General features: G+C 48.0%; 1 protein-coding gene across 1 annotated transcript in view; it reads right to left on the bottom strand.

Moving 5' to 3' along the window:
* Window positions 1–23811, bottom strand: part of LOC119977391 (mitochondrial intermediate peptidase-like) — a 223117-nt gene that overhangs the window by 154815 nt on the left and 44491 nt on the right. The window contains 4 exon segments of the mRNA XM_038818241.1: window positions 11986–12046; window positions 17120–17168; window positions 17246–17291; window positions 17293–17395. Of these exon segments, the coding sequence (XP_038674169.1) occupies window positions 11986–12046; window positions 17120–17168; window positions 17246–17291; window positions 17293–17395 (259 nt within the window).

The following is a 23811-nucleotide window of genomic DNA, read 5'->3' as shown; positions in this document are numbered from 1 at the left end:
GGGGGGGGGGGGGGGGGGGGGGGTGGGGGGGGGGGGGGGGGACTTCAATACGGTGTTGGATCCTTCACTGGATCGGTCCAGCTCTAGGACGGGTAGGAGGCCGGCGGCGGCCAAGGTACTGAGGGGGTTTATGGACCAGATGGGTGGGGTAGATCCATGGAGGTTTGTGAGGCCGAGGGCACGGGAGTACTCTTTCTTCTCCCACGTACGTAGGGTCTACTCTCGGATAGACTTCTTCGTGGTGAGTAGGGGACTGATTCAGAGAGTGGAAAAGGCCGAGTATTCGGCCATTGCAATCTCCGACCACGCTCCACATTGGATAGAGTTGGAGATGGGGGAGGTGAGGGACCAGCACCCGTTGTGGCGGTTGGATGTGGGTTTGTTGGCGGAGGAAGAGGTGTTTAGGAGGGTCCGGGCAAGTATTGAGGGGTACCTCGAGGTGAATGATACGGGGGATGTTCAGGTGGGGGTGGTCTGGGAAGCCCTGAAGGCAGTGATTCGTGGGGAGCTGATATCCATGCGGGCACACAGGGAGAGGAGCGAGAGGAGTGAGAGAGATAGACTGCTGGGAAAGATGCTGGAGGTAGACAGGAGGTACGCAGAAGCACCAGAGGAGGGACTGCTGGGGGAGAGGCGCAGCCTGCAGGCTAAATTTGATTTGCTGACCACTAGAAAGGCGGAGGCACAGTGGAGGAAGGCACAAGGGGCAGTGTACGAACATGGTGAAAAGGCGAGTAGGATGCTGGCTCATCAGCTCTGCAAGCGGGATGCGGCTAAGGAAATTGCTGGAGTGAGAGACAAGAATGGGAATGTGGTGCGGAAGGGGGTAGAGGTGAATGAGGTCTTCAAGGACTTTTACGGGGAACTGTACCGGTCGGAGCCAACGGGGGAGAGGGGGGGGGAATGGAGAGGTTCCTCGATGGGCTTTCTTTCCCGAAGATGCATGAGGAGTAGGTGGAGGGGTTGGGTGCGCCGATTGAGCTGGAGGAGCTAGTTAAGGGGATCGGGCAGATGCAGTCAGGGAAGGCACCGGGGCCGGATGGGTTCCCGGTGGAATTTTATAAAAAGTTTGTGGATCTAGTGGGCCCCTTGCTGGTGCGGACACTAAATGAAGCGTGGGAAGGGGGGACTTTGCCCCCAACGATGTCGCGGGCGCTGATCTCGTTAATCTTAAAGAGGGACAAGGACCCCCAGCAGTGTGGTTCATACAGGCCCATATCTCTCCTCAACGTAGATGCCAAGGTGCTGGCAAAAATCCTGTCCACCAGGATAGAGGACTGTGTGACAGGGGTTGTGCACGAGGACCAGACAGGTTTTGTGAAGGGAAGGCAGCTGAACACGAATGTGCGGAGATTGTTGAATATCATCATGATGCTGGCGATTGAGGGGGAGGCAGAGATAGCGGTGGCGCTGGATGCGGAGAAGGCCTTCGATAGAGTGGAGTGGGGGTAGTAATGGGAGGTGTTGGGGAGGTTTGGATTTGGTGAAGGGTTCATTAGATGGGTAAGGCTGCTATATGAGCCCCCGATGGCGTGCGTGGCCACGAATGGGAGGAGGTCGGAGTATTTCCGGCTTTACCGAGGGACCAGGCAGGGTTGCCCCCTGTCCCCCTTGTTGTTTGCACTGGCAATCGAGCCGCTGGTGATGGTGTTGAGGGATTCAAAGAGGTGGAGAGGTTTGGGTGCAAGGTGGGGAGGAACATAGGGTGTCGTTGTAGGCCGATGACTTGTTACTGTATGTGGCGGACCCGGTGGGAGGGATGCTGGGGGTGATGGAGCTGCTAGCTGAGTTTGGGACCTTTTCAGGTTATAAACTAAATTTAGGCAAGAGTGAGGTGTTTGTGGTGCACCCTGGAGACCAGGAGGAAGGAATTGGTAGGCTCCCGCTTAGGCGGGCTGGGAGAGCTTTAGGTACCTGGGGGTGCAGGTGGCCAGGGACTGGGGGACTCTTCACAAACATAATTTCACCAGACTTGTAGATCAGATGGAGGAGGAGTTCAAGAGGTGGGACATGCTGCCATTGCCGTTGGCGGGGAGGGTGCAGTCCGTCAAAATGACGGTGCTTCCGAGGTTCTTGTTCCTCTTTCAGTGCCTGCCCATCTTTATCCCCAGGGCCTTCTTTAGGAAGTGACTAGCAGTATTTTGAGCTTTGCGTGGGCACATAGGACTCCGAGAGTGAGGAGGGTGTTCCTGGAGCGAGGGAGGGATAGAGGCAGGCTGGCGCTGCCCAACCTTCTGGGGTACTATTGGGCGGCCAATGTGTCAATGGTGCGTAAATGGGTGATGATGGGGGGAGGGGAAGCGTGGAAAAGAATGGAGATGGCGTCATGTAGAGGTACGACCCTGGGTGCTATGGTAACGACGCCATTGCCGCTCTCCCCTAAGAGGTTTACCACGAGCCCGGTGGTGGCGGCGACCCTAAGAATCTGGGGACAGTGGAGACGGCATAGGGGGGAAACAGGGGGCTCGATGAAGGCTCCATTGGGTGGCAATCATCGGTTCATCCCAGGGAACAGGGATGGGGGATTTAGGGGGTTGCAAAGGGTGGGCATCAGTAAATTGAGGGACCTGTTTATTGGCGGGAGGTTTGCGGGCCTGGGGGAACTGGAAGATAAATTTGAGCTTCCCCAACGGAACATGTTCAGATACTTGCAGGTAAAAGCGTTTGCTAGGCGACAGGCAGAGGGATTCCCTTTGCTGCCCTCGCGGGGGACGATGGACAGAGTGCTTTCGGGGGTGTGGGTCGGAGAGGGGAAGGTGCCCGACATCTATAAGGTAATGCAGGAGGTGGAGGAGTCGTCAGTGGAGGAGCTGAAGGCTAAATGGGAGGAGGAACTCGGGGAACAGATAGAGGACGGGACTTGGGCGGATGCCTTGGACAGAGTCAACTCTTCCTCCTCATGTGCGAGACTTAGTCTCATCCAATTTAAGGTGCTGCACCGGGCCCACATGTCCGGGACTAGGATGAGTAGGTTCTTTGAGGGTGAGGACAGGTGCACCAGATGTTCTGGGAGTCCAGCGAACCACGCTCATATGTTCTGGGCATGCCCAGCACTGGAAGAATTCTGGAAGGGGATGGCGGGGACGGTGTCGAGGGTGGTTGGATCCAGGGTCAAACAGGGCGGGGACCCGCGATTTTTGGGGTTGCGGTAGAGCCGGGAGTGCAGGAGGCGAAAGAGGCCGGTGTCCTGGCCTTTGCGTCCCTAGTAGCCCGACAAAGGATCTTGCTACAGTGGAAGGATGCGAGGCCCCCAAGTGTGGAGACCTGGATCAGATTTATAAAATTGGAAAGGGTCAAATTTGCCCTGAGAGGATCAATACAAGGGTTCTATAAACGATGGCAGCCTTTTCGGACTTCCAGGCTCAAAGATAGGTATTCTTGGTCAATAGCAGCAGCAAACCGGGAGAGGGGGGGGGGGGGGGGGGGGGGGGGGGGGGGGGGGGGGGGTGGGTGGTGATGTTCCTTATTGTAGTTTCTATTATGTAACTCTTAATATTGTGTAATTTGCGTTGTTGTTAAAATGCTGTGTTGGTTCATGGAGGTGGGGCGAATGTTTATGATTGCTAATATTATTGTTATTTTTGGTATTTTATTATGGTTTGTTGTTGTTGTATAAATTCAAAATTTTTCAATAAAAATTATTTTTAAAAAGAAAGAAAACTAATTGAAAAGGTAGAGGAATAAATACATGCAAGGAGGGATTCAAATTCCTGGGGCATTGGACCCGGTTCTGGGGGAGGTGGGACCAGTACAAACCAGACGGTCTGCACCTGGGCATGACTGGAACCGATGTCCTAGTGTTTGATAGTGCTGTTGGGGAGGGTTTAAAACTGATGTGGCAGGGGGATGGGAACCAATGTAGGAAGTCAGAGGGAAGTAAACGGGGACAGAAACAGAAGGCAGGAAGGGGTAAGTGTAAGGCAGAGAAGCCATAGTCAAAAATCAAGAAGGGTACAGTGACTGAGGAGAGCTCAGTGAATAGGCCCAGTAATACTAAAAGAAATAAAACGAGAAGTGTAAACATGAATGGAAAGTAACACAGCAGATTGCACATGAAGATATGGGTTCAATGAAAAGGAAAATTATGAGAAAAGTTCAAAGGAAAACTAACTTAGGAGAGGTTACAGATAGAGGTGTTAAGATTCAAAATGGAGGTATAAAAGTCAACAGAAGGGTACTTTACCTGAACGCTCGTAGTATTCGGAATAAGGTAAATGAGTTGATGGCGCAAATCACCGTGAATGACTATGATTTGGTGGCCATTACTGAAACATGTTACGACTGGGAGTTAAATATCCATGGGTATCAAACTATTCGGAAGGACAGAGCGTATGGTAAGGGAGGTGGTGTCGCTCTGCTATTTAAGGATGACATCCAAGCAGCAATGAGGGATGACAGCGGTGCTATGGAGGATAAGGTTGAATCCATTTGGGTGGAAATCAGGGAATGTTAAGGGCGAAAAAGTCACTGATAAGAGTAGTCTCGAGGGCCACAAAATAGTAACAGTACGGTGGGGCAGGGGCCATAAACAAAGAAATAACTGATGCATGTAGAAATGGTACAGCCGTTAATCTGGGAATTTTAATCTACATGTCGATTGGTTTAACCAGTGGGCGGTACTTGAAGAGGAGTTATAGAACGTATCCGTGAAAGTTTGCCTCGAACAGTAATGTAATGGAACCTACAAGGGAACAATGGGCCTAGATCTGGTCCTGTGCAAATGAAACAGGATTGACTAATGATCTCATAGTTAGGAGGCGATCACAATATGAATGGATTTAAAATACGGATGGAGAGTGAGAATTAAAACTAAACACTGGTGATTTGTGCTTAAACAAAGGAGATTACAATGGGCTGAGAGAAGAGCTGGCTACGGTAGACTGGGAGCAAGGACGTAATGGTGAAACAGTTGAGGAACAGTGGTGAACCTTCCAAGCGCTTTTCACATTGCTCAGCAAAAGTTTATACCAACAAAACGGAAAGACGATAGAAAGAGGGAAAATCGGGACTTCCGGTGGCGTTCGCAAGCGAAGTGGCTGCGTCAGGGAGCGGCTCCCGCCGGTCTGCGATTTTTCGTACTTTTTCGTGGGTTTCCCCGTGGTTCTTCTCTTCCCACGAAAGGGGAAGGGTTTCTTCGGCCTTTGGGGCCTGAGGGCACGGGTGTCGGTTCGGTCTGTGACCCAGTGAGGGTCCCGCGGGAGTGTCCAGCGGCCCAGAGTGGGAGGCATCAACCAGAGGTCGGCTGGTGGGGGAGCTTGACACGAGGCGAGGCAATTGAGGGTGGCAGGCCTGAGTCCAGAACGCGATGTAGAGGGGGGCTAGAGCACACTGGGTGGCACCCACTGAAAATGGATCTTTGAGGAGGTTTGAAGTCCGGTCCCCGGAGGAAGAGATTTGCTAGACTTTGGAATTTTTGGGGGGAAAAAATTTGCGAAAATAATTACTTAGTTATTTTCGGATTGAAGAAAGAAAGAAGAAATAGTAAGTCGTTAGAGGATGTGGAAAGCAGCTAGGAAGAAGGAAGGAAAAACCCGGGGTTCGCCATTAAGTAGAAGGCGAGCAAAGCGCTGACAAGATGGCGGATGCCAGACCGCATGGTGGGGCTGCACTACTTACGGTGAAAAAGATGATCGAGGTGATGGCGGTGGAGCTGGAAAAGCAGTTTGCGAGGCATATTTCGGCTTTGAGGAAGGAGACGGCGGTCGCATTGAAATCATTGGTGGAGAAGGCAATCGCCTCGGTGAGGGTAGCTGTGGCTGGTTTAGCTCACTGAGCTAAATCACTGGCTTTTAAAGCAGACCAAGCAGGCCAGCAGCACGGTTCGATTCCGTACCAGCCTCCCCGGACAGGCGCCGGAATGTGGCGACTAGGGGCTTTTAACAGTAACTTCATTGAAGCCTTCTCGTGACAATAAGCGATTTCATTCATTCATTTCTTTTCTTTTCAAAGGCATTGGCCGAGGTGAGAGAGCAGGGCGAGAAGATGAAGGAAGTGGAGGAGGCCGTGTCGCAGCACAGCAACCAGCTCAGCTTGCTGGGGGATGAGCTGCAGAGAAAGGTGGAGGTTAACAGAGGACTCTGAGCAAAGCTCGAGGACTTGGAGAACCGCTCGAAACGGCACAATTCGAGAATTGTGGGCTTGCCCGAAGGGACAGAGGGCCCAAGGCCAACAGAGTACTGCGCTGAGAAGTTGGCGGAGCTGATGGGGGAGGGTGAGAACTCCCCCCAGTACGAGCTGGATCAAGCTCATCGGTCATTAAGGCCGAAGCCCAAGGTGAATGAGCTGCCAAGAGCAATAATTATCTGCTTCCTAAGTACTGCATGAAGGAGAAGGTGTTAAGCTGGGCGAATCAGAGAAGCGCGAGGTGCAGTGGGACGGTGCTGGAGTTCGGATCTATCAGGACTTGACAGTTGAGTTGGCAAAAAGATGAGCGGCGTTCGGGCGGGTGAAGGCGGCACTGTAAAAGTAGGGGGTGCGATTTGGTATGGTGCACCCGGCGAAGCTGAGAGTAACGGATAATGCCAAAGACTTATTTGAGACAGCAGAGGCGGCTGAGGCGTCATGAGGGCAAAAGGCTTGGGACAGACGTGAGGAGCGGAACTGGAAGAGAGACTGTGGACTGTTTGAGAAGCTGGAAAATGTATAAATGCTACAACTTTCTTTTTACTGATGTGAATTCTCTTTGCATTGTTACAGAGTTTAAGTTAATGGTGGGTTGATTGGCATTCTGTGTTGCGACGGTCAAATGTTATGTTAGTGAATTGTATGGGCTGGATTGTTGGTTTTGTTTTTTCTTTCTCTGGGACTGGGTGGAAGGGGATGATATCTTGACGGGGGGAGCCACCCGTGCTAGCTAACTAAAGTCAGCATGTGAACGGAGGTGAGGTGAAAGGAGGGCAGCGGATGTTTGAGCCTGGATAGCAGGCTTCAATGGGCCTACGAGGCGAACGGGGGTAGGTGGGGGGGAGGAGAGAGAGAGAGAGAGAGAGAGAGAGAGAGAGAGAGAGAGAGAGAGAGAGAGAGAGAGAGAGAGAGAGAGAGAGAGAGAGAGAGAGAGAGAGAGAGAGAGAGAGGAGAGAGAGAGAGAGAGATGAGGATTGATGCTGGGAGATGTTTTTTCAAGGAAAAATGTATGGGGGTTCGATGTTAACAATGGACAGGGGCGGGTCAGGCTTATGAAAATCGCTTATTGTCACGAGTAGGCAATGAAGTTACTGTGAAAAGCCCCTGGTCGCCACATTCCAGCGCCTGTCCGGGGAGGCTGGTACGGGAATCGAACCGTGCTGCTGGCCTGCTGGTCTGCTTAAAAGCCAGCGATTTAGACGAGTGAGCTAAACCAGCCCATAAACCAGCTTATGGGGCAGGGCCCGGTGGTATGATGATGGTGGATAAGAAGGGGGGATTGAGGATTGATGCTGGGGCATGTTTTTCAAGGGGAAATGTAGGGGGGTTCTTGCGATGGGGTGGGAGGGGGGGGGGGGGGAAGAGATTGAGGGTTGATGCTGGGAGGTGTTTTTTTAAGGAGAAATGTAAGGGGGTTCTTGCGATGGGGTGGGGGGAGGGGGGGGAGAGATTGAGGATGATGCTGGGAGATGTTTTTTCAAGGGAAATGTAGGGGGGTTCGATGTTAACAATGGACAGGGGCGGGTCAGGCTTATGGGGCAGGGCCCGGTGGTATGATGATGGTGGATAAGAAGGGGGGGGGGGGATTGAGGATTGATGCTGGGAGATGTTTTTTCAAGGAGAAATGTAGGGGGGTTCTTGCGATGGGGGGGGGGGGGGGGGGTTCGATGTTAACAATGGACAGGGGCGGGTCAGGCTTATGGGACAGGACCCGGTGGTATGATGATGGTGGATAAGAAGGGTGGGTGGGGGGGGGGGGGGGTCAGAGGCCCCAGTAAGGATAGTTATGTGGAACGTGAGAGGGCATATAGGTCCGGTCAAGAGGTGAAGGGTGCTTGCGCATCTTAAAAGTTAAAAAGCCAAAGTGGCAACGCTGCAGGAGACTCACTTGAGGGTGAAGGACCAAGTGAGACTTAAAAAGGGCTGGGTTAGTCAAATGTTTCACTCTGGATTTGATGGAAGGGCTCGAGGGATAGCGATGCTGGTCAGCAAAAGGGTACGCTTCCAGATGGAGAAGGTGGTGGCAGATCAGGGGTGTAGATATGTGATTGTGACAGGGGCGCTGGAGGGGAGATTAGTGGCGTTATTAAGTGTATACAGTCCAAATTGGGACGATGCGGGATTCGCAAAGAAGGTGTTTGGGGCCATTCCCGACTTGGGACACACACGAGCTGATTGTGGGGGGAGAGGGTACTGGAACTTGGTGCAGGAGCCACGGTTGGACAGATCACGGCCACGCTCGCTGGTCCATCAGGGGGGGGTGAAGGCGCTGGCTGGGCTAATGGTGGAAATGGAGGGGTGAACCCTTGGAGGTTCCTGCACCCAAGGGAAAAGGAGTACTCTTTTTTTTTCTCAACAGTCCATAAGGTATACTCGCGGATCGACTTCTTTGTGGTGGGAAAGGCTTTGCTGGCTGGGGTCAAAGGGTCGGAATACTCGGCAATTGCAGTGTCAGATCATGCTCCGCATTGGGTTGATATGGTACTGGAGAAGAGGGCAGCGCAGAGGCCGGGGTGGAAACTGGATGTGGGGCTTTTGGGGAACCAAGTGTTCTGTGAGAAAATCGAAAAGGTAATTAAGGAATATGTAAGTTTCAACTGTACGGGTGAGGTGCCGAAGGCAGTTGTCTGGGAGGCTCTAAAGGCGGTGGTGAGGGGCAAGGTAATTTCGTTTTAGGCCAGGGTGAGCAAAGAGAGGTTGGAGCGGCAGAGGGTAATAGACGCGAGGTTGGAGGTAGATAGGAGTTATCCAGAAGATGCGGACCCAGCGAAGCTGGAATAGGGGAAGGAACTACAGGCGAGCTTCGACCGATTGTCCACCAGGAAGGCGGTGCGCCAACTGAGACGAGCAAGGGGTGCAGTTTATGAACATGGAGATAAGGCGGGGCAAGTATGTTAGCAGGTCAGCTCTGGAGGGAAGCAGCGGCAAGGGAAATTCTTCAGGTGAGGGATAGGGCAGGGAAGTTGGTGGTGGCTCCGGAGCTGATTAAAAGTTTTGAGGAGTTTTAGGAGAGGTTGTACAGGTCAGAGCCATCCGGGTGAGACCGTGAGATGCAGAAATTTCTAGATGGGTTGGAGTACCCGAGGCTTGGAGAGGGGGACAGGGCTACATTAGAAGGAGCAATAGTGGAGCAGGAGATAAAGGATGCGATTGGGAGGATGTAGTCGGGGAAGGTGGCAGAGCCGAATGGGTTTCCGGTGGAATATTATAAAAAATTCAAGGATAAGCTGGCACCCCTGATGGTGGGGATGTTTGAAGAGGCGATAGGGAAGAGGGTGTTGCCACAAACCTTGGGGCAGGCATCGATTTCACTGTTGCTAAAAAAAAATAAGGATCCGACGGAGTGTGCATCGTATAGGCCCATATCACTTCTGAATGTGGACGCAAAAGTATTGGCAAAGGTACTGGCGGGTAGGCTGGATGAGTGCCTCCCGAAGGTGATAGCTGAGGATCAGACGGGGTTAGAGAGAGGCAGGCAGCTTTGTTTGAACATTGGGAGGGTTTTCAACGTCGCTGTGGCATCGGCGGAAGGGAAGGAAACAGAGGTGGTTGTGGCATTGGACGCCGAGAAGGCGTTTCACCGGGTAGAATGGGGGTACTTGATGGCAGTTCTGGAGCGGTTTGGGAAAGTTTAGATGGGCAGCATGGTCGGCGCAGGCTTGGAGGGCCGAAGGGCCTGTTCCTGTGCTGTACCTTTCCTTATTCTTTGATTAGTGGGAGACTAGAGGATTGGGAAATCTTTAGGGGACAACAGAAAGCTACTAAAAAAGCTATAAAGAAGAGTAAAATAGATTATGAGAGTAAACTTGCTCAGAATATAAAAACAGATGGTAAAAGTTTCTACAAATATATAAAACAAAAAAAAGTGGCCTTTAGAGGATGACAAGGGAGATTTAATAATGGAAGATGAGGAAATGGCTGAGGAACTGAACAGGTTTTTTGGGTCGGTCTTCGAGACGATTGTTGTCACAAGGAGGTGGTGATGGGCAAGCTAATGGGGCTAAAGGTAGACAAGTCTCCTGGCCCTGATGGAATACATCCCAGAGTACGAAAAGAGATGGCTAAGGAAATTGAAAATGCACTAATGCTAATTTACCAAAATTGACTAGACTCTGGGGTGGTCCCAGCAGATTGTAAATTAGCAAAAATGACTCCACTGTTTAAAAAAGGAGGTGGGCAGAAAATGGGTAATTATAGGTCAGTTAGCTTAACTTCGTTAAGATGCTGAAATCTATCATCAAGGAAGAAATAGCGAGGCACCTGGATGGAAATTGTTCCATTGGACAGACGCAGCATGGGTGCATAAAGGGTAGGTCATTCATAAAGGATAAGTCATGCCTAACTAATTTAGTAGAATTTTTTGAGGACATTACTAGTGCGGTAGACAATGGGGAGCCAACGGGTGTGGTATATTTGGATTTCCAGAAAGCTTTTGACAAGGTGTCACACAAAAGGTTGCTGCATAAGATAAAGATGCATGACATTAAGGGTAAAGTAGCAGCATGGAGAGAGGATTGGTTAAGTAATAGAAAGCAAAGAGTGGGGATTGATGGGTGTTTCTCTGGTTGGCAATCAGCAACTAGTGCTGTCCCTCAGGGATCAATGTTGGGCCCACAATTGTTCACAATTTACATAGATTATTTGGAGTTGGGGACCAAGGGCAATATGTCCAACTTTGCAGACGACACTAAGATGACTGGTAAAGCAAAAAGTGCAGAGGTTACTGGAAGTCTGCGGAGGGATTTGGAGAGTTTACGTGAATGGGCTATGGTCTAGCAGATAGAATACAATGTTGACAAATATAAGGTTATCCATTTTGGTAGGAATAACAGCAAAAGTGATTATTATTTAAATAATAAAATATTAAAACATGCTGCTGTGCAGAGGAACCTGGGTGTCCTAGTGCATGAGTCGCAAAAAGTTGGTTTACAGGTGCAACAGGTGATTAAGAAGGCGAATGGAATTTTGTCCTTCATTGCTAGAGGGATGGAGTTTAAGACTAGGGAGGTTATGCTGCAATTGTACAAGGTGTTAGTGAGGCCACACCTGGAGTAGTGTGTTCAGTTTTGGTCTCCTTACCCGAGAAAGGACATACTGGCGCTGGAGGGTGTGCAGACGAGATTCACTAGGTTAATCCCAGAGTTGAGGGGTTTGGATTACGAGGAGAGGTTGAGTAGACTAGGAGTGAAAGCAGAACTACGGGGCATAGCCTCAAAATAAGGGGAAGTAGATTTAGGACTGAGTTTAGGAGGAACTTCTTCACCCAAAGGGTTGGGAATCTATGGAATTCCCTGCCCAGTGAAACAGTTGAGGCTCCTTCATTAAATATTTCAAGATAAAGATAGATAGTTTTTTGATAATAAAGGAATAAAGGGTTGTGGTGTTTAGGCGGGAAAGTGGAGCCGAGTCCACAAAAGATCAGCCATGAAGTCATTGAATGGCGGAGCAGGCTCGAAGGGCCAGATGAACTCCTCCTGCTCAGAGTTCTTATGAAATAATAAAGGTTTTTAGATTTAGATTTCACAATAGAAAGTTGTGCAACAGTGAATGCTTCAGCTCATCATGAGCAACAGGAGAAGGTTGGTATGAAATAACATTTCCAGGTCAGGAATAGCCTGTCAAAATAAACAATCTGTTTGAGCTGTGTCCATCTGGTGAAGTAACATCAAGAATTACAGTTGAGAGTGCCTCAGTTTTCCAGCAGTTTCTCGGTCATTTGGCTCTTATTAAAACATGCTCCAACGGCTTCTGCGGTTACAAAACCTTCTACGGGCATATTATACTATTCTCCCCCACTCACCCTCAAATCAAAAGAATAAACCCGGAAGATCACAGTGTAAATAAAATGAGAGAAATACTTACACAACATTTTGGATTTATTTTTTTCTTCATTTCTTGCATCATACAAAAATCTTTTTCGGTTCTGTAAAATAAAAAGTATCTGATATAAATTCCAGTGAACCCAGATGATAGTACTTATGCATGTAAAATAATTAAGTAAAATAATAATCAATGTAGCATAATAATTTACACTGATGTCGCACATTTAAAGTAGGAAAACGTCCTGATGCACTCGGCAGGTGTATCAAGTCATCAAACTAATATTGACACCGAGTGACCAAAGCTTAGACAAAGGAGAAGGTTTTAGAAACTGTCTTAAAGGGGTTGAGAGTGGGAAACAGACAGAACAAATTAAGAACTCCAGAAGTTAAGGCTTCAACAGGTGAAGACAAGCATCGGTGTCATGGTAGCACAGTGGTTAGCCAGTTGCATCACAGTTCCAGGGTCCCAGGTTCGATTCCCAGCGTGGGTAACTGTCTGTGCGCAGTCTGCAGGTTCTCCCAGTCCCTGCGTGGGTTTCCTCCGGGTGCTCCGGTATCCTCCCACTGTCCAAAGATGTGCAGGTTAGGTGGATTGGCCATGCTAAGTTGCCCTTAGTGTCCAAAAAGGTTGGGTGGGGTTACGGTAATAGGGTGGAGGTGTGGGCTTGAAGGGTGCTCTTTCCAAGGGCCGGTGTAGATTCGATGGGCCGAATGGCCTCCTGCTGCACTGTAAATTCCATGATTCTATCAATAAATGATGAAGTGATTAAAATTGGGGATGTGAAAAGCTGAGATTTGCGAAGTTCAGAAATCTCATTTGAACAGAAGTAGGAGTAGATGATACAACTCCTCGAGCCTACTTCATTGAACACAACCATGGCTACTCTTCAGCTCGAACTCCACTTTCCCATCTGCTCCATATATCTCTCAATTCCCTGAGAGACAATAGCTTGATCTAAGCCTCAGGCATATTAAACAATGGAGTAGAGCATTGCAAAGATTCACAATGCTTTCAGTCAAGAAATCTTTCCTTATCTCTGAATGATCAATCTCTTATCCTGTGACCGTGTCACCATATTCTAAATTCCCAAGACAGTGAAAACAAGAGCCCTTCAGAATCTTGTATGTTTCAATGAGATCAGCCTCTCTCATCCCAGGGCAATCTAATGAACTTTCACCATACTGTCCCAATGCCAAAATTGTACACTGTATTCCGGTGCGATCTCACTAAGAACATAAGATGGGAGCCCTTCAAGTCCACTCCACCATTCAATGAGATCATAGAACATAGAATATAGAACGATACAGCGCAGTACAGGCCTTCGGCCCTCGATGTTGCACCGACATGGAAAAAAAAACTAAAGGCCATCTAACCTACACTATGCCCTTATCATCCATATGCTTATCCAATAAATTTTTTAATGCCCTCAATGTTGGCGAGTTCACTACTGTTGCAGGTAGGGCATTCCACGGCCTCACCACTCTTTGCGTAAAAAAACCCACCTCTGACCTCTGTCCTATATCTATTACCCTCAATTTAAGGCTATGCCCTCGTGCTAGCTACCTCCATCCGCGGGAGAAGGCTCTCGCTGTCCACCCTATCTAACCCTCTGATCATTTTGTATGCCTCTATTAAGTCACCTCTTAACCTTCTTCTCTCTGACGAAAACAACCTCAAGTCCATCAGCCTTTCCTCATAAGATTTTCCCTCCATACCAGGCAACATCCTGGTAAATCTCCTCTGCACCCGTTCAAAGCTTCCACGTCCTTCCTATAATGAGGCGACCAGAACTGTACGCAATACTCCAAATGCGGCCGTACTAGAGTTTTGTACAACTGCAACATGACCTCATGGCTCCGGAACTCAATCCCTCTACCAATAAAGGCCAACACACCATAGGCCTTCGTCACTACCCTATCAACCTGGGTGGCAACTTTCAGGGATCTATGTACATGGACACCGAGATCCCTCTGCTCATCCACACTACCAAGAATTTTACCATTAGCCAAATATTCCACATTCCTGTTATTTATCATGGTTGACCTTCTACCAACACCAAATTTCCTGCACTATCCCCAAATCCCTTGGTTTTTAATATGTAGAAACCTCTCAGTCTTGAGCATACTCAATGGCTGAGCCTCCACACTCCTCTGGGGGCAGGGAACTCCAAAGATCCAACATCCTCCGAGTGAACAAATTCTTCCTCACCTCAGGCCTAAATGAGCTGCCCCTTATTCTTTGACTGTACACTGGTCAGGGGAAGCATCCTTCCTGCATCTACCCTATCGAACTTGAATTTTAAATGTTTGAATGAGATCACCTATAAATATTCTAAACGCCACAGTAAAGGCCCACCATAAGAACATATAGCCTTATATAATTGCAGCAGAACACCAAACTCCTTGCAATAATGATCAACATGCAAGTTGCCTTCCCAATTATTTGCTATACCGGATTGTCAACTGTATCCTTATACAAGTGCATCCAAGTCCCTCTGAACATTCAACATTTTAAAGTTTCATCTTTGAGGTGATTTACCACGTTTGTTTGTTTTTCAGCAAGTTCAAGGATAAATATTCTGGGTACAGTCAGCAGGATGCTTCCCATACCTCTGGTTCGTTGCACCTCACAGCAGTTCATGATCACCGAATGGGGAGGGATCCTGGTTACAGGTGTTACCTGTCCCAACATAGTAGAAATAGATATGTATGGAATCTGAAGTGAACTTTAATCTAAAGTCTGCCTTTAATCCTGTGGCTCAGTGGGGCAGCGCTACCTCTTGGCGAGAACCTCTTGATTCACTCAGAACTTATTGGCCTTGGAATGAATATTCATAGAGTGGCTTGATTATCAACATATAAATCCTTCCAATATATCTAATAGCAGGTGTAAGGATGGTGGGTTTTCTAGTCAGCCATGCTACAGAAGGCAACAGCAAACCACTGCAGTACTTTGCTAAGTCTAAAAATGATGCAAGCCAATGAAAGTTCATGGTTACCAACACACAAGGCATAATGCCTAAAGGAAGAGGATGCTTCGGTAAAACGTGAACAAAATGAACAATCATGTGCCACTGTAGTTTCATATGCCTGAATCGCACTCGATCAGTGATGTGGTTCCTTTCCCCTCTTAAAATATTACCGTGGTTATTTATAGTGATGGAGAAAATGTGACTGGATAATTTAAGAATCCTTATTTTTTAAATATTGACATTTTATACGATTCTTGCCAATAGTTTGCAATGGGCTGCAGATGAATGCTTACCGACCTCAAAACTAGATTGTAACTGAAATGAAAGAAAATAAATTAACTGTGAAACTGACTCACATGGTCACATTTGGTATTTCTGGGTTTGGCCAACAGATGGAGCGCTCTGTCTTTAACAAAATAATTTGCATGGGGACGAAACTGGTTTTGTTCGGCAGATACTCGTATTCAATTAGATTTATCCATGATTTTAGTGTATATTGTTCAAATTAAGTTGCATTCTCCCAACTACATATCCCCCCCCCCCCACCAAAATAAACTTCTCATTCCGATCCCACCCATATTCATAGTTTCTAGTCTCTCATAGCCTCATACACATGACGGTAGAACAATGGTTAGCACTGTGGCTTCACAGCGCCAGGGCCCCAGGTTTCGATTCCTGGCTTGGATCACTGTCTGAGCGGAGTCTGCACGTTCTTCCAGTGTCTGTGTGGGTTTTCTCCGGGTGCTCCGGGTTCCTCCCACTAGTCTCAGAAGACGTGCTGTTAGGTAATTTGGACATTCTGAATCTCCCTCTGTGTATCCAGACAGGCGCGAATATGCCGACTGGAGACTTTTCACAGTAACTTCATTGCAATGTAAGCCTCTTATGACAATAAAGATTATTATTATTACACAAAGACAGCATCTTCAGCCACTCCCTTGTATTTGTGACCCACTCGCACGCAACTATCCAGAGCATTGCAATAGTCGTGTCTGGAGGTAACAAGGTATAGATGAAGTGTTCAGCAGAAGATGAACTAAAGCAGGAGGCAGAGACAGGAACATTGAAGAAGAAAAAGGCAGTCTTTGAAATCAAAAGAATACAAGGTCAGGAGATACAGAGGATTATAGGGTCAGAAGCTCAATGCAGAGTCAAGTAGGATGGTTACGAATGATCTGGTTCTGTGTCTGTCAAAACGATCTAGTGCGTGGCTAGGCTAAGGAATTTGAGGATTGAACACTATGCTTTTGGTCCGCCTAATATTTAATTGGAAAAAATATCTTCTAATCCAATAGTGGACGTCAGAAAAGCAGCTTGACAAATCAGTAAAACAAACCAAATGAGGCAGTAGAAAGAGGTGAGTGAGATGCTGGTGATTAAGAGCTCAGTATCATCATATACATGCGAAAGCCAACACGTTTTAGATGAAGTCACCAAGAACAGTGATTATAACAGAGATTGGATTTAAAAAGGAGGCGATGTTGTCAATTTAATGTATATAATTAACTGTGTGAAGCTCAGTGCAAGAAATAGGCCAGCCAGGTTCCTTAAGCTAACAAGTAGAGTTTGCTAAATATTGCTATTTACGCACCTCAGGTAAAGATTCAGAAATTAACAAAGGTTTAAACTGTACAAATATGTCTAACTACCCTGAATGTATTTACACTTCAGTTTTTATGTTTGTCCTATGTATTTTCTTTTCATGTACGGAATGGTCTGTGTGAGCTCTATGCAGAACAATAGTTTTCACTGTACCTTGGTACACGTGACAATAAACAAATCCAATCCAAAAGGTTTAAACTGTACAAATATATCTAACTACCCAAATGCAAAAACACACATACAATCAAACTGTGGTAGGAATAGGTTTTAAAAAATGGTACTTAAACTCTTCAGGATAGTGTCAACCTATACTGTGTTTAAGGACTGTACACCGAGTATTTGCAGCTTTATGTAAAATGCACTCTGTACACAAATGTATTTGAGTCTGTAAGCATGTTATTTTCCTGAATGTGTTCACATTCTCAGAAGAAATTTACACTTTATAAATCTGCACATCAGCAAACTACCTGCAAGATATTTGGTTTTAAGAAAGTATGAAGGACAAACTGAAAAATGTGCAGTAATGCAATGCTAAACACTAATAAAGGCAGAGATAAAAATTGAACGCCCATATTAACCAAAGGGGCCGACAAAACCTACCTTTTAGATAATTTTTCCGACAATTTTGTGAGGAAAGGCATCACGGTTTCTGAAAGATAATAAAATTCCAGCTAATAGTAAGCATTCATATTATAAATGAAAACACACAACCATGGTGTGCATTACCTGGATCCTTGGCCATTGTGCCCTTTAATGCTCTGTGTGCAAAGCTACTCATAACCAACTAAGTGAGCCAATTGGTTCCTACAAGCCAATAGTTGATCCAAACAGTGTAGCATTTCAGGGTTGGGGTACAGGAAGATCTTGTAGCAGCTTCTCGCACCTGGAGATCATATATAGGAAACACTTTAAGACATTGGAAAAAGGACTCACCAAGAATAACAAAAATAACTCGTCACATTACAGATACTGCCAATACATGTTTATTTTCTCCCTCTTCCAATGGCTTAGAGAAAAAAGCATCAACAACACCAAGAAAGGACTACATTTTAAGATGAAATGGTCAATGCTGTTAGTGGATCTCAGCCGAGGTTACAGCACAGTAGTACAGCCTGCCTTAGCTCATTAAGGAAAATAAAGATATCAATAGCTCTTGTACATATGCAAATCTATTGCCCTCTCTGTCACAGCCGACCAACTGTCTTTTTTGGGATTGCTGACAAAAATGATGCCAGGAGGCTACCAACAGCCTGACATGAATTAGTTTATTTGGGAAAGGGGAATGGCGGTTATCCCATCCAGAAGACAGGAAGGATATGAAATATGTATGACAGGAAAGAATACACGTCAACCTGGCTACTTCAAAAATTATTTTATTTTAAAAATGGACAAAGGCTTTAGCCATGACTCATACCAGAGGAATTTCTAGCCTTCAGAAAACCAACAAGGAAAGGACCCAGTTATTTAAAGAGGTGCTAATGCAGAAAAACAAATTCCAAAGAAATGCACCAACACTCTTTGCATTACTGCGGCAGAGCTCTGACCAATGGAGGCAGTATGTTTGCAAGGACAAAGGATACCCCTGATTTCTACATTAAACCTCTCAAGGTTTCAGGCCTGGAAAAAAGCATCCTTTGTCCAAAACCAAGAAGTGGGCAATATGTCACATGATCTCCTGCCAAGATGCTAGAATCTGTAATATTGCCATGGAACTGAACCCAATCAACCAGAATGTAGACTAGGGGCTTTTCACAGTAACTTCATTGAAGCCTACTTGTGGCAATAAGCGATTATATATTATTTTAGCACCCAACAGGTAGCAGCAGAAAGAGCTTTCCAGGTAAATTGCCTGGCCCTCACCTACACTGTGCGCGACTGGAACATCAGAACCTGTATCGGTGCAGAAAAGACCAATTCATCACTGCGCAATATTATGGGCCAGGGTTTAGAAAACTCCAAAGTAATTATGGAGTTCACCTGACCTATAACTGTTTATTGATTTTGGTTACGATGAGCATAAGAGCCTGCCTTTCAGGTGTTATTCAACAAAATTCTTAAGACGCTTTTAATCAAAAAACAAGCTTTATTCTACAAATTTAGTTAACATTTGTATAAACACACACAATAAGAATTTTTCTCAACTACAAACTTAAAGACCCCACAACTACAGTAATCTATGTATAGCCTTAATGAATTCCCCCTTAACTGTTCCAATTCAATAACAAAATCCAAGTAAAACCAGAAACCCTTTTTCAAAGGTGTGGCCCAGCACACGGCACTCCCACTGGTATCAGACTTGTTATTGATTACTTGTTCCCATTCCAAACAGCAGGTTTGAATTCCTTCCAGAAAGCTATTATCTCTTTTAAGTTATCAATCAGTCTGGAAACAACTTTTAAAATGAAGCTACAGAAACACTTCTTGCAACCTGTGCAGTTCAAACAAGCGAATGTAAAACCCAGGGCCACAGCCCAGCTCCATCCACACAATGACATCACTGAAGCCATGTGATCAGATAAAAACATTTCTTAAAAAGGACACTCCCATGACAGCACCTTCTTCAATTGTGGAAATCCTCGTGCTGGAAAAACAGATCACCCTGCAACAGTTTCAGCCTGTTAACCTCTAAAGGAATACACAATTGGAACTTTGATTCTGGACTGTGGACTCATTTGAAACCATACTTTTAATTTTATCACAATCTTGTCCAGTACCCTTTGTTTTCCTTATCCTGCTTTTATTGTACAAGTGCAAAAGGGGTGACATTGCAAAACCCTTTCCTGCATTTTGTATGTGTGTAAAATAAACCAACCCTCATTTTATCTGATTAAGTTTCCTGTGGGGTTATTAGAGGGTCGAATCACTCCAAACTGAAGGGTTGGGGAAAATATGCAATTTCGTATCAGAGGAGAGTGAGGCAAGAAATCCCAACAAAATCTATCCATCACAGATGTATTGGGCTGAAATGCCGCTTACTGCGCTATAAGCCTTTATGCTAATCAAACATCCGATTTTGTCAGCTGCCAGAAATCATTATTCTTATGGAATAATCATTGGCAAGTGATGCATTTCCATACATGCACCAACTGAAATGTTTACTTTTCTCAAAATAATCAATTAAAATTGGTACATCTGTTACCTCTTCCATTTGAAAGGTTCCAGCTCAACACGTACCCATGGAATTTCCTATTTTAAATATATCCTGTATGCTGGTTGCATTTGTTTTGTGATGAGTGTAGGAATTTCAGGTATATAGAGCTGGATTCTCTGCAGCCCCACGCCGAAATTGCATTCGACGCGGGGACGGAGAATCCACTTTCACACCGTAATTGGGCCCGGCGCTGTTGAGGGCTGCATGTAACTGGCACGCGACCGCAGGTTAAACACTCTGGAAGGCAAGGATGTTCAACTGCACCTTGAGCGCCAGTGGAATATGTGGATGCAAGGATTTGGGTCCGGTGAGATTGGGACTGCCTGCACAGCTTCGGTTCCTGGACGAAGAATGGCACTGATACATGGAACAAGTAACACATTGCTGGACAGAACATTTCTATGACAAAGTTCTGGACATGATTACACATTCTCAGACTTATCTTCCTTTCTGTTGAAGAGCCTGCAAGGGGTGATATTTTTTTTTTGTGAAAACGAGTTGATAGCTTTATAATGGTACCCATATGACACAGTGATGGATCCTTGCGGTTTAATGGTTAGCGTGATATGTGGAATGTTACATGGTTGATTTTCAAATCTTTGTTACTGTTGACCATTTAATAAACAAAATATTCTCAAGTGGTGCTGCAGGTTGTGTTTACCGCTTGCTGTTGCTTGTGGCTGCAAACGCCTGGAGGCTGCTGCTGCTGTTTCCTTCTTTTTCTGTAGCCTGGAGTAAGGAAAGGGAGGATGGGAAGGTGCTGCCTGGGCTGGAGAAGGGGAGCTCTCTCCCTTCTGTGTGACTTTCCAAAAATGAGGAGTCTACTGCTGGGAGCTGCAAGAAGGGGAGAAAGATGCAGATTGATCCGAATGAGCGGTGTCTGCTGCTTGCAACTGCAGCTGCCTGAGGCTGTGTGTTCGGTTGCCGACGCCACTTTGCGTTTGTGCCCTGGAGTAAGGAAAGGGAAGTGGCAAGACGACCTGTGGCCCTGGCTGGAGAAGGGTAAGGGGAGCTCTTTCTCTATTCTGGCATGTTCTGGGTTGATGCAATTATCCACTGCTGGGGAGCCTACTCCTGGGATCTGCAGAAGACAGAGAGAGGTGAATGAGCAACTTGATGAAGGGGTCGAAGAAATGCTTTCGCAGATTACTAGTGATTTTATTGTGTGTGTAGGGTGAGTGTCGCATGATGACTAGCACATCGCTGCGAGTCAAGCATGGTGGAAAGTCAAGTTTGTTTTATCGCACCTTCAACTCCGACTTCCGGTGGCGCCGATGACGTAGGAAGCCGCATATTTGGGAGCTCCCGTTTCAAACGGACTTTTCGGCTCTTTTTAGAGCCCAAACGGAAATTTTTTCGACGCCTCCCCGTGGGAGAAGGTGTGCTGATCGACTTTCCCCGCAGTCCATGACTCGAACTCGGAGTGGAAAGGGGGAAAAACGGCAGCAGCTCCCCAGAAAAAACAGGGGAAGGAATCCAAGATGGCGGCCGGCGGAGCTCCAGAGGAGTGGAAGCAGTGGGCCCTGGAGCAACAAGCTGCTCTCCTGCGCTGTTTTGCAGGCTTCAAGGCTGAGGTACTGAGCTCTCTGCAGGAAACAAACAGAAGGCTCTCGGAGATTCAGACGACCCAGGGTGCTGCCATCAAGGAGTTGCAGACGCAGGCCACTGAACGAGAGGAGGAGGCCGGGATCCTCGTGAGTAAGGTGGAGGGACACGAGGCACTCCACAAGAAGTGGCAGGAACGCTTCGAGGAGCTTGATTACCGCATGAGGCGAAAAATCTGCAGATCTTGGGCCTTGCAGAAGGGCTGGAGGGGTCGGACCTGACAACCTACGTGGCTACGATGCTGAACTCGCCAGTGGGGGCCGGGTCTTTCCATCTGCCCTTGGAGCTGGAGGGAGCACACAGAGTACTGGCCAGGAGGCCGAAGGAGAATGAACCCCCGCGTGCGGTGCTGGTGAGGTTCCACCGGTTCAGTGATCGGGACTGTATGCTGCGCTGGGCCAAGAAGGTGAAGAGCAACAATTGGGAGAATGGGGTAGTACGGATCTACCAGGATTGGAGTGCGGAGTGGCTAAGCGGCGGTCCGGGTTTAATCGGACGAAAGAGGTGCTTTACAGGAAAAAGATAACGTTCGGAATGTTGCAGCCTGCGCGTGTGGGTAACTTATTCGGACCGGCATTATTATTTTGATTCCCCGGAGGAGGCGTGGGCCTTCGCGGACGGAGAAACTGGACTTGAACTAGGGGTTGGGGGGTCGGTTGCAATATTATTGCTGGATTCTGCTGTTGCTGTGTGCTTTTTTTTGTGCTTTTGCAATTTTGATATGGTTATTTATGGGGGTGTTGTTCTGTTATTTTTTTTACTGTGGGCATTGTTTGAGTTTTGTATCTTGCGGGAGGGTTGGGTGGGGTTTGTTGTATTCTATGCCGGGTTGGGGGTATGGAGTGGGGCTGGTATTTGGGAGCTGCGTCAGAAGGGTGTGGTGGGCAGTGCGAAAGCGCGGGCTTTCCTCTGGTTTCCGCGCTGCGGGGCTGGGGGTGGAGACAATGACGGGGGGAGGCGGGGCCTTAACTGGTTCTTCCCCGCGCTGGAGCGGTGCCTGGAGGAGGGATAGATTGGGGGATGATCACACTTTGGGAGTGGTCGGGTTATTGGCGGGAGTTTCGGGGTCAGCAGAAGTTAGCTGACCCACGGAAGTACAATGGAGGACGGTTCGCGGCTAGGAGGGTTCCTAGCCGGGGGGGGAAGGGAGGGGGTGAAAAGAGGAATACCGGGTTGCTGCTGGTAGGGTCAGGAAGGAGCTGGTGGGGCTGGGGGGACAGAGGTGAGGTGTTGTCGCTGTGGGGACTGGGTCGGGCAGGGGGCGCTGGCCTGGGGCGGGCAGTCGACGGGCTATGGCTAGTCGACGGGGGAGGGGGGGGGATGCCCTCTGACTCGGTTGGTCACTTGGAATGCGAGAGGATTGAATGGGCCGGTGAAGCGGTCGAGGGTACTTGCTCATCTCAAGGGGCTAAAGGCAGATGTGGCAATGCTTCAGGAGACCCACCTGAAGGGCGGACCAGGTCCGTCTGAGGAAGGGATGGGTGGGCAGGTTTTCCACTCTGGGTTGGATGTGAAGAACCGGGGAGTGGCGATTCTGGTGGGGAAAAATGTGTCGTTTGAGGCATCGCAGGTGGTGGCGGATAAGGGGGGTAGGGATGTTATGGTTAGGGGCAGGCTACAAGGAGAGAAGGTGGTGCTTGCTAGTGTGTATGCCCAAATTGGGACGATGCAGGCTTTATGAGGCATATGTTGGGACGGGTCCCAGATCTGGAGGCGGGAGGTCTGATCATGGGGGGGGGGGGCTTCAATACGGTGTTGGATCCTTCACTGGATCGGTCCAGGGGTAGGAGGCCGGCGGCGGCCAAGGTACTGGGGTTTATGGACCAGATTGTGGGGTGGATCCATGGAGGTTTGTGAGGCCGAGGGCACGGGAGTACTCTTTCTTCTCCCACGTACATAGGGTCTACTCTTGGATAGACTTCTTCGTGGTGAGTAGGGGACCGATTCCGAGAGTGGAGGAGGCCGAGTATTCGGCATTGCATCTCCGACCACGCTCCGCATTGGATAGAGTTGGAGAGGGGGAGGTGCGGGACCAGCGCCCATTGTGGCGGCTGGATGGGGTTGTTGGCGGAAGAGGAGGTGTGTAGGAGGGTCCGGGCATGTATTGAGGGGTACCTCGAGATGAATGATACGGGGAGGTTCAGGTAGGGTGGTCTGGGAGGCCCTGAAGGCAGCGATTCGTGGGAAGCTGATATGCATCCGGGCACAAGAGAGGAGCGAGAGGAGTGAGAGAGATAGACTGCTGGGAAAGATGCTGGAGGTAGACAGGAGGTACGCAGAGGCACCAGAGGAGGGACTGTTGGGGAGAGGCGCAGGCTGCAGGCTAAATTTGATTTGCTGACCACTAGAAAGGCGGAGGCACAGCTGGAGGGAAGGCACAGGGGCAGTGTCCGAACATGGTGAAAAGGCGAGTAGGATGCTGGTACATCAGATCCGCAAGCGGGAGCGGCAGGAAATTGCTGGAGTGAGAGACAAGAGTGGAATGTGGTGTGGAAGGGGTAGAGGTGAATGAGGTCTTCAAGGACTTTTACGGGAA

Source organism: Scyliorhinus canicula, chromosome 14 (genome assembly GCF_902713615.1).
Source record: "Scyliorhinus canicula chromosome 14, sScyCan1.1, whole genome shotgun sequence".
NCBI lineage: Eukaryota > Metazoa > Chordata > Chondrichthyes > Carcharhiniformes > Scyliorhinidae > Scyliorhinus > Scyliorhinus canicula.
The sequence above is the reverse complement of the archived record's forward strand: the minus strand, read 5'-3'. Positions and strand labels throughout refer to the sequence as shown.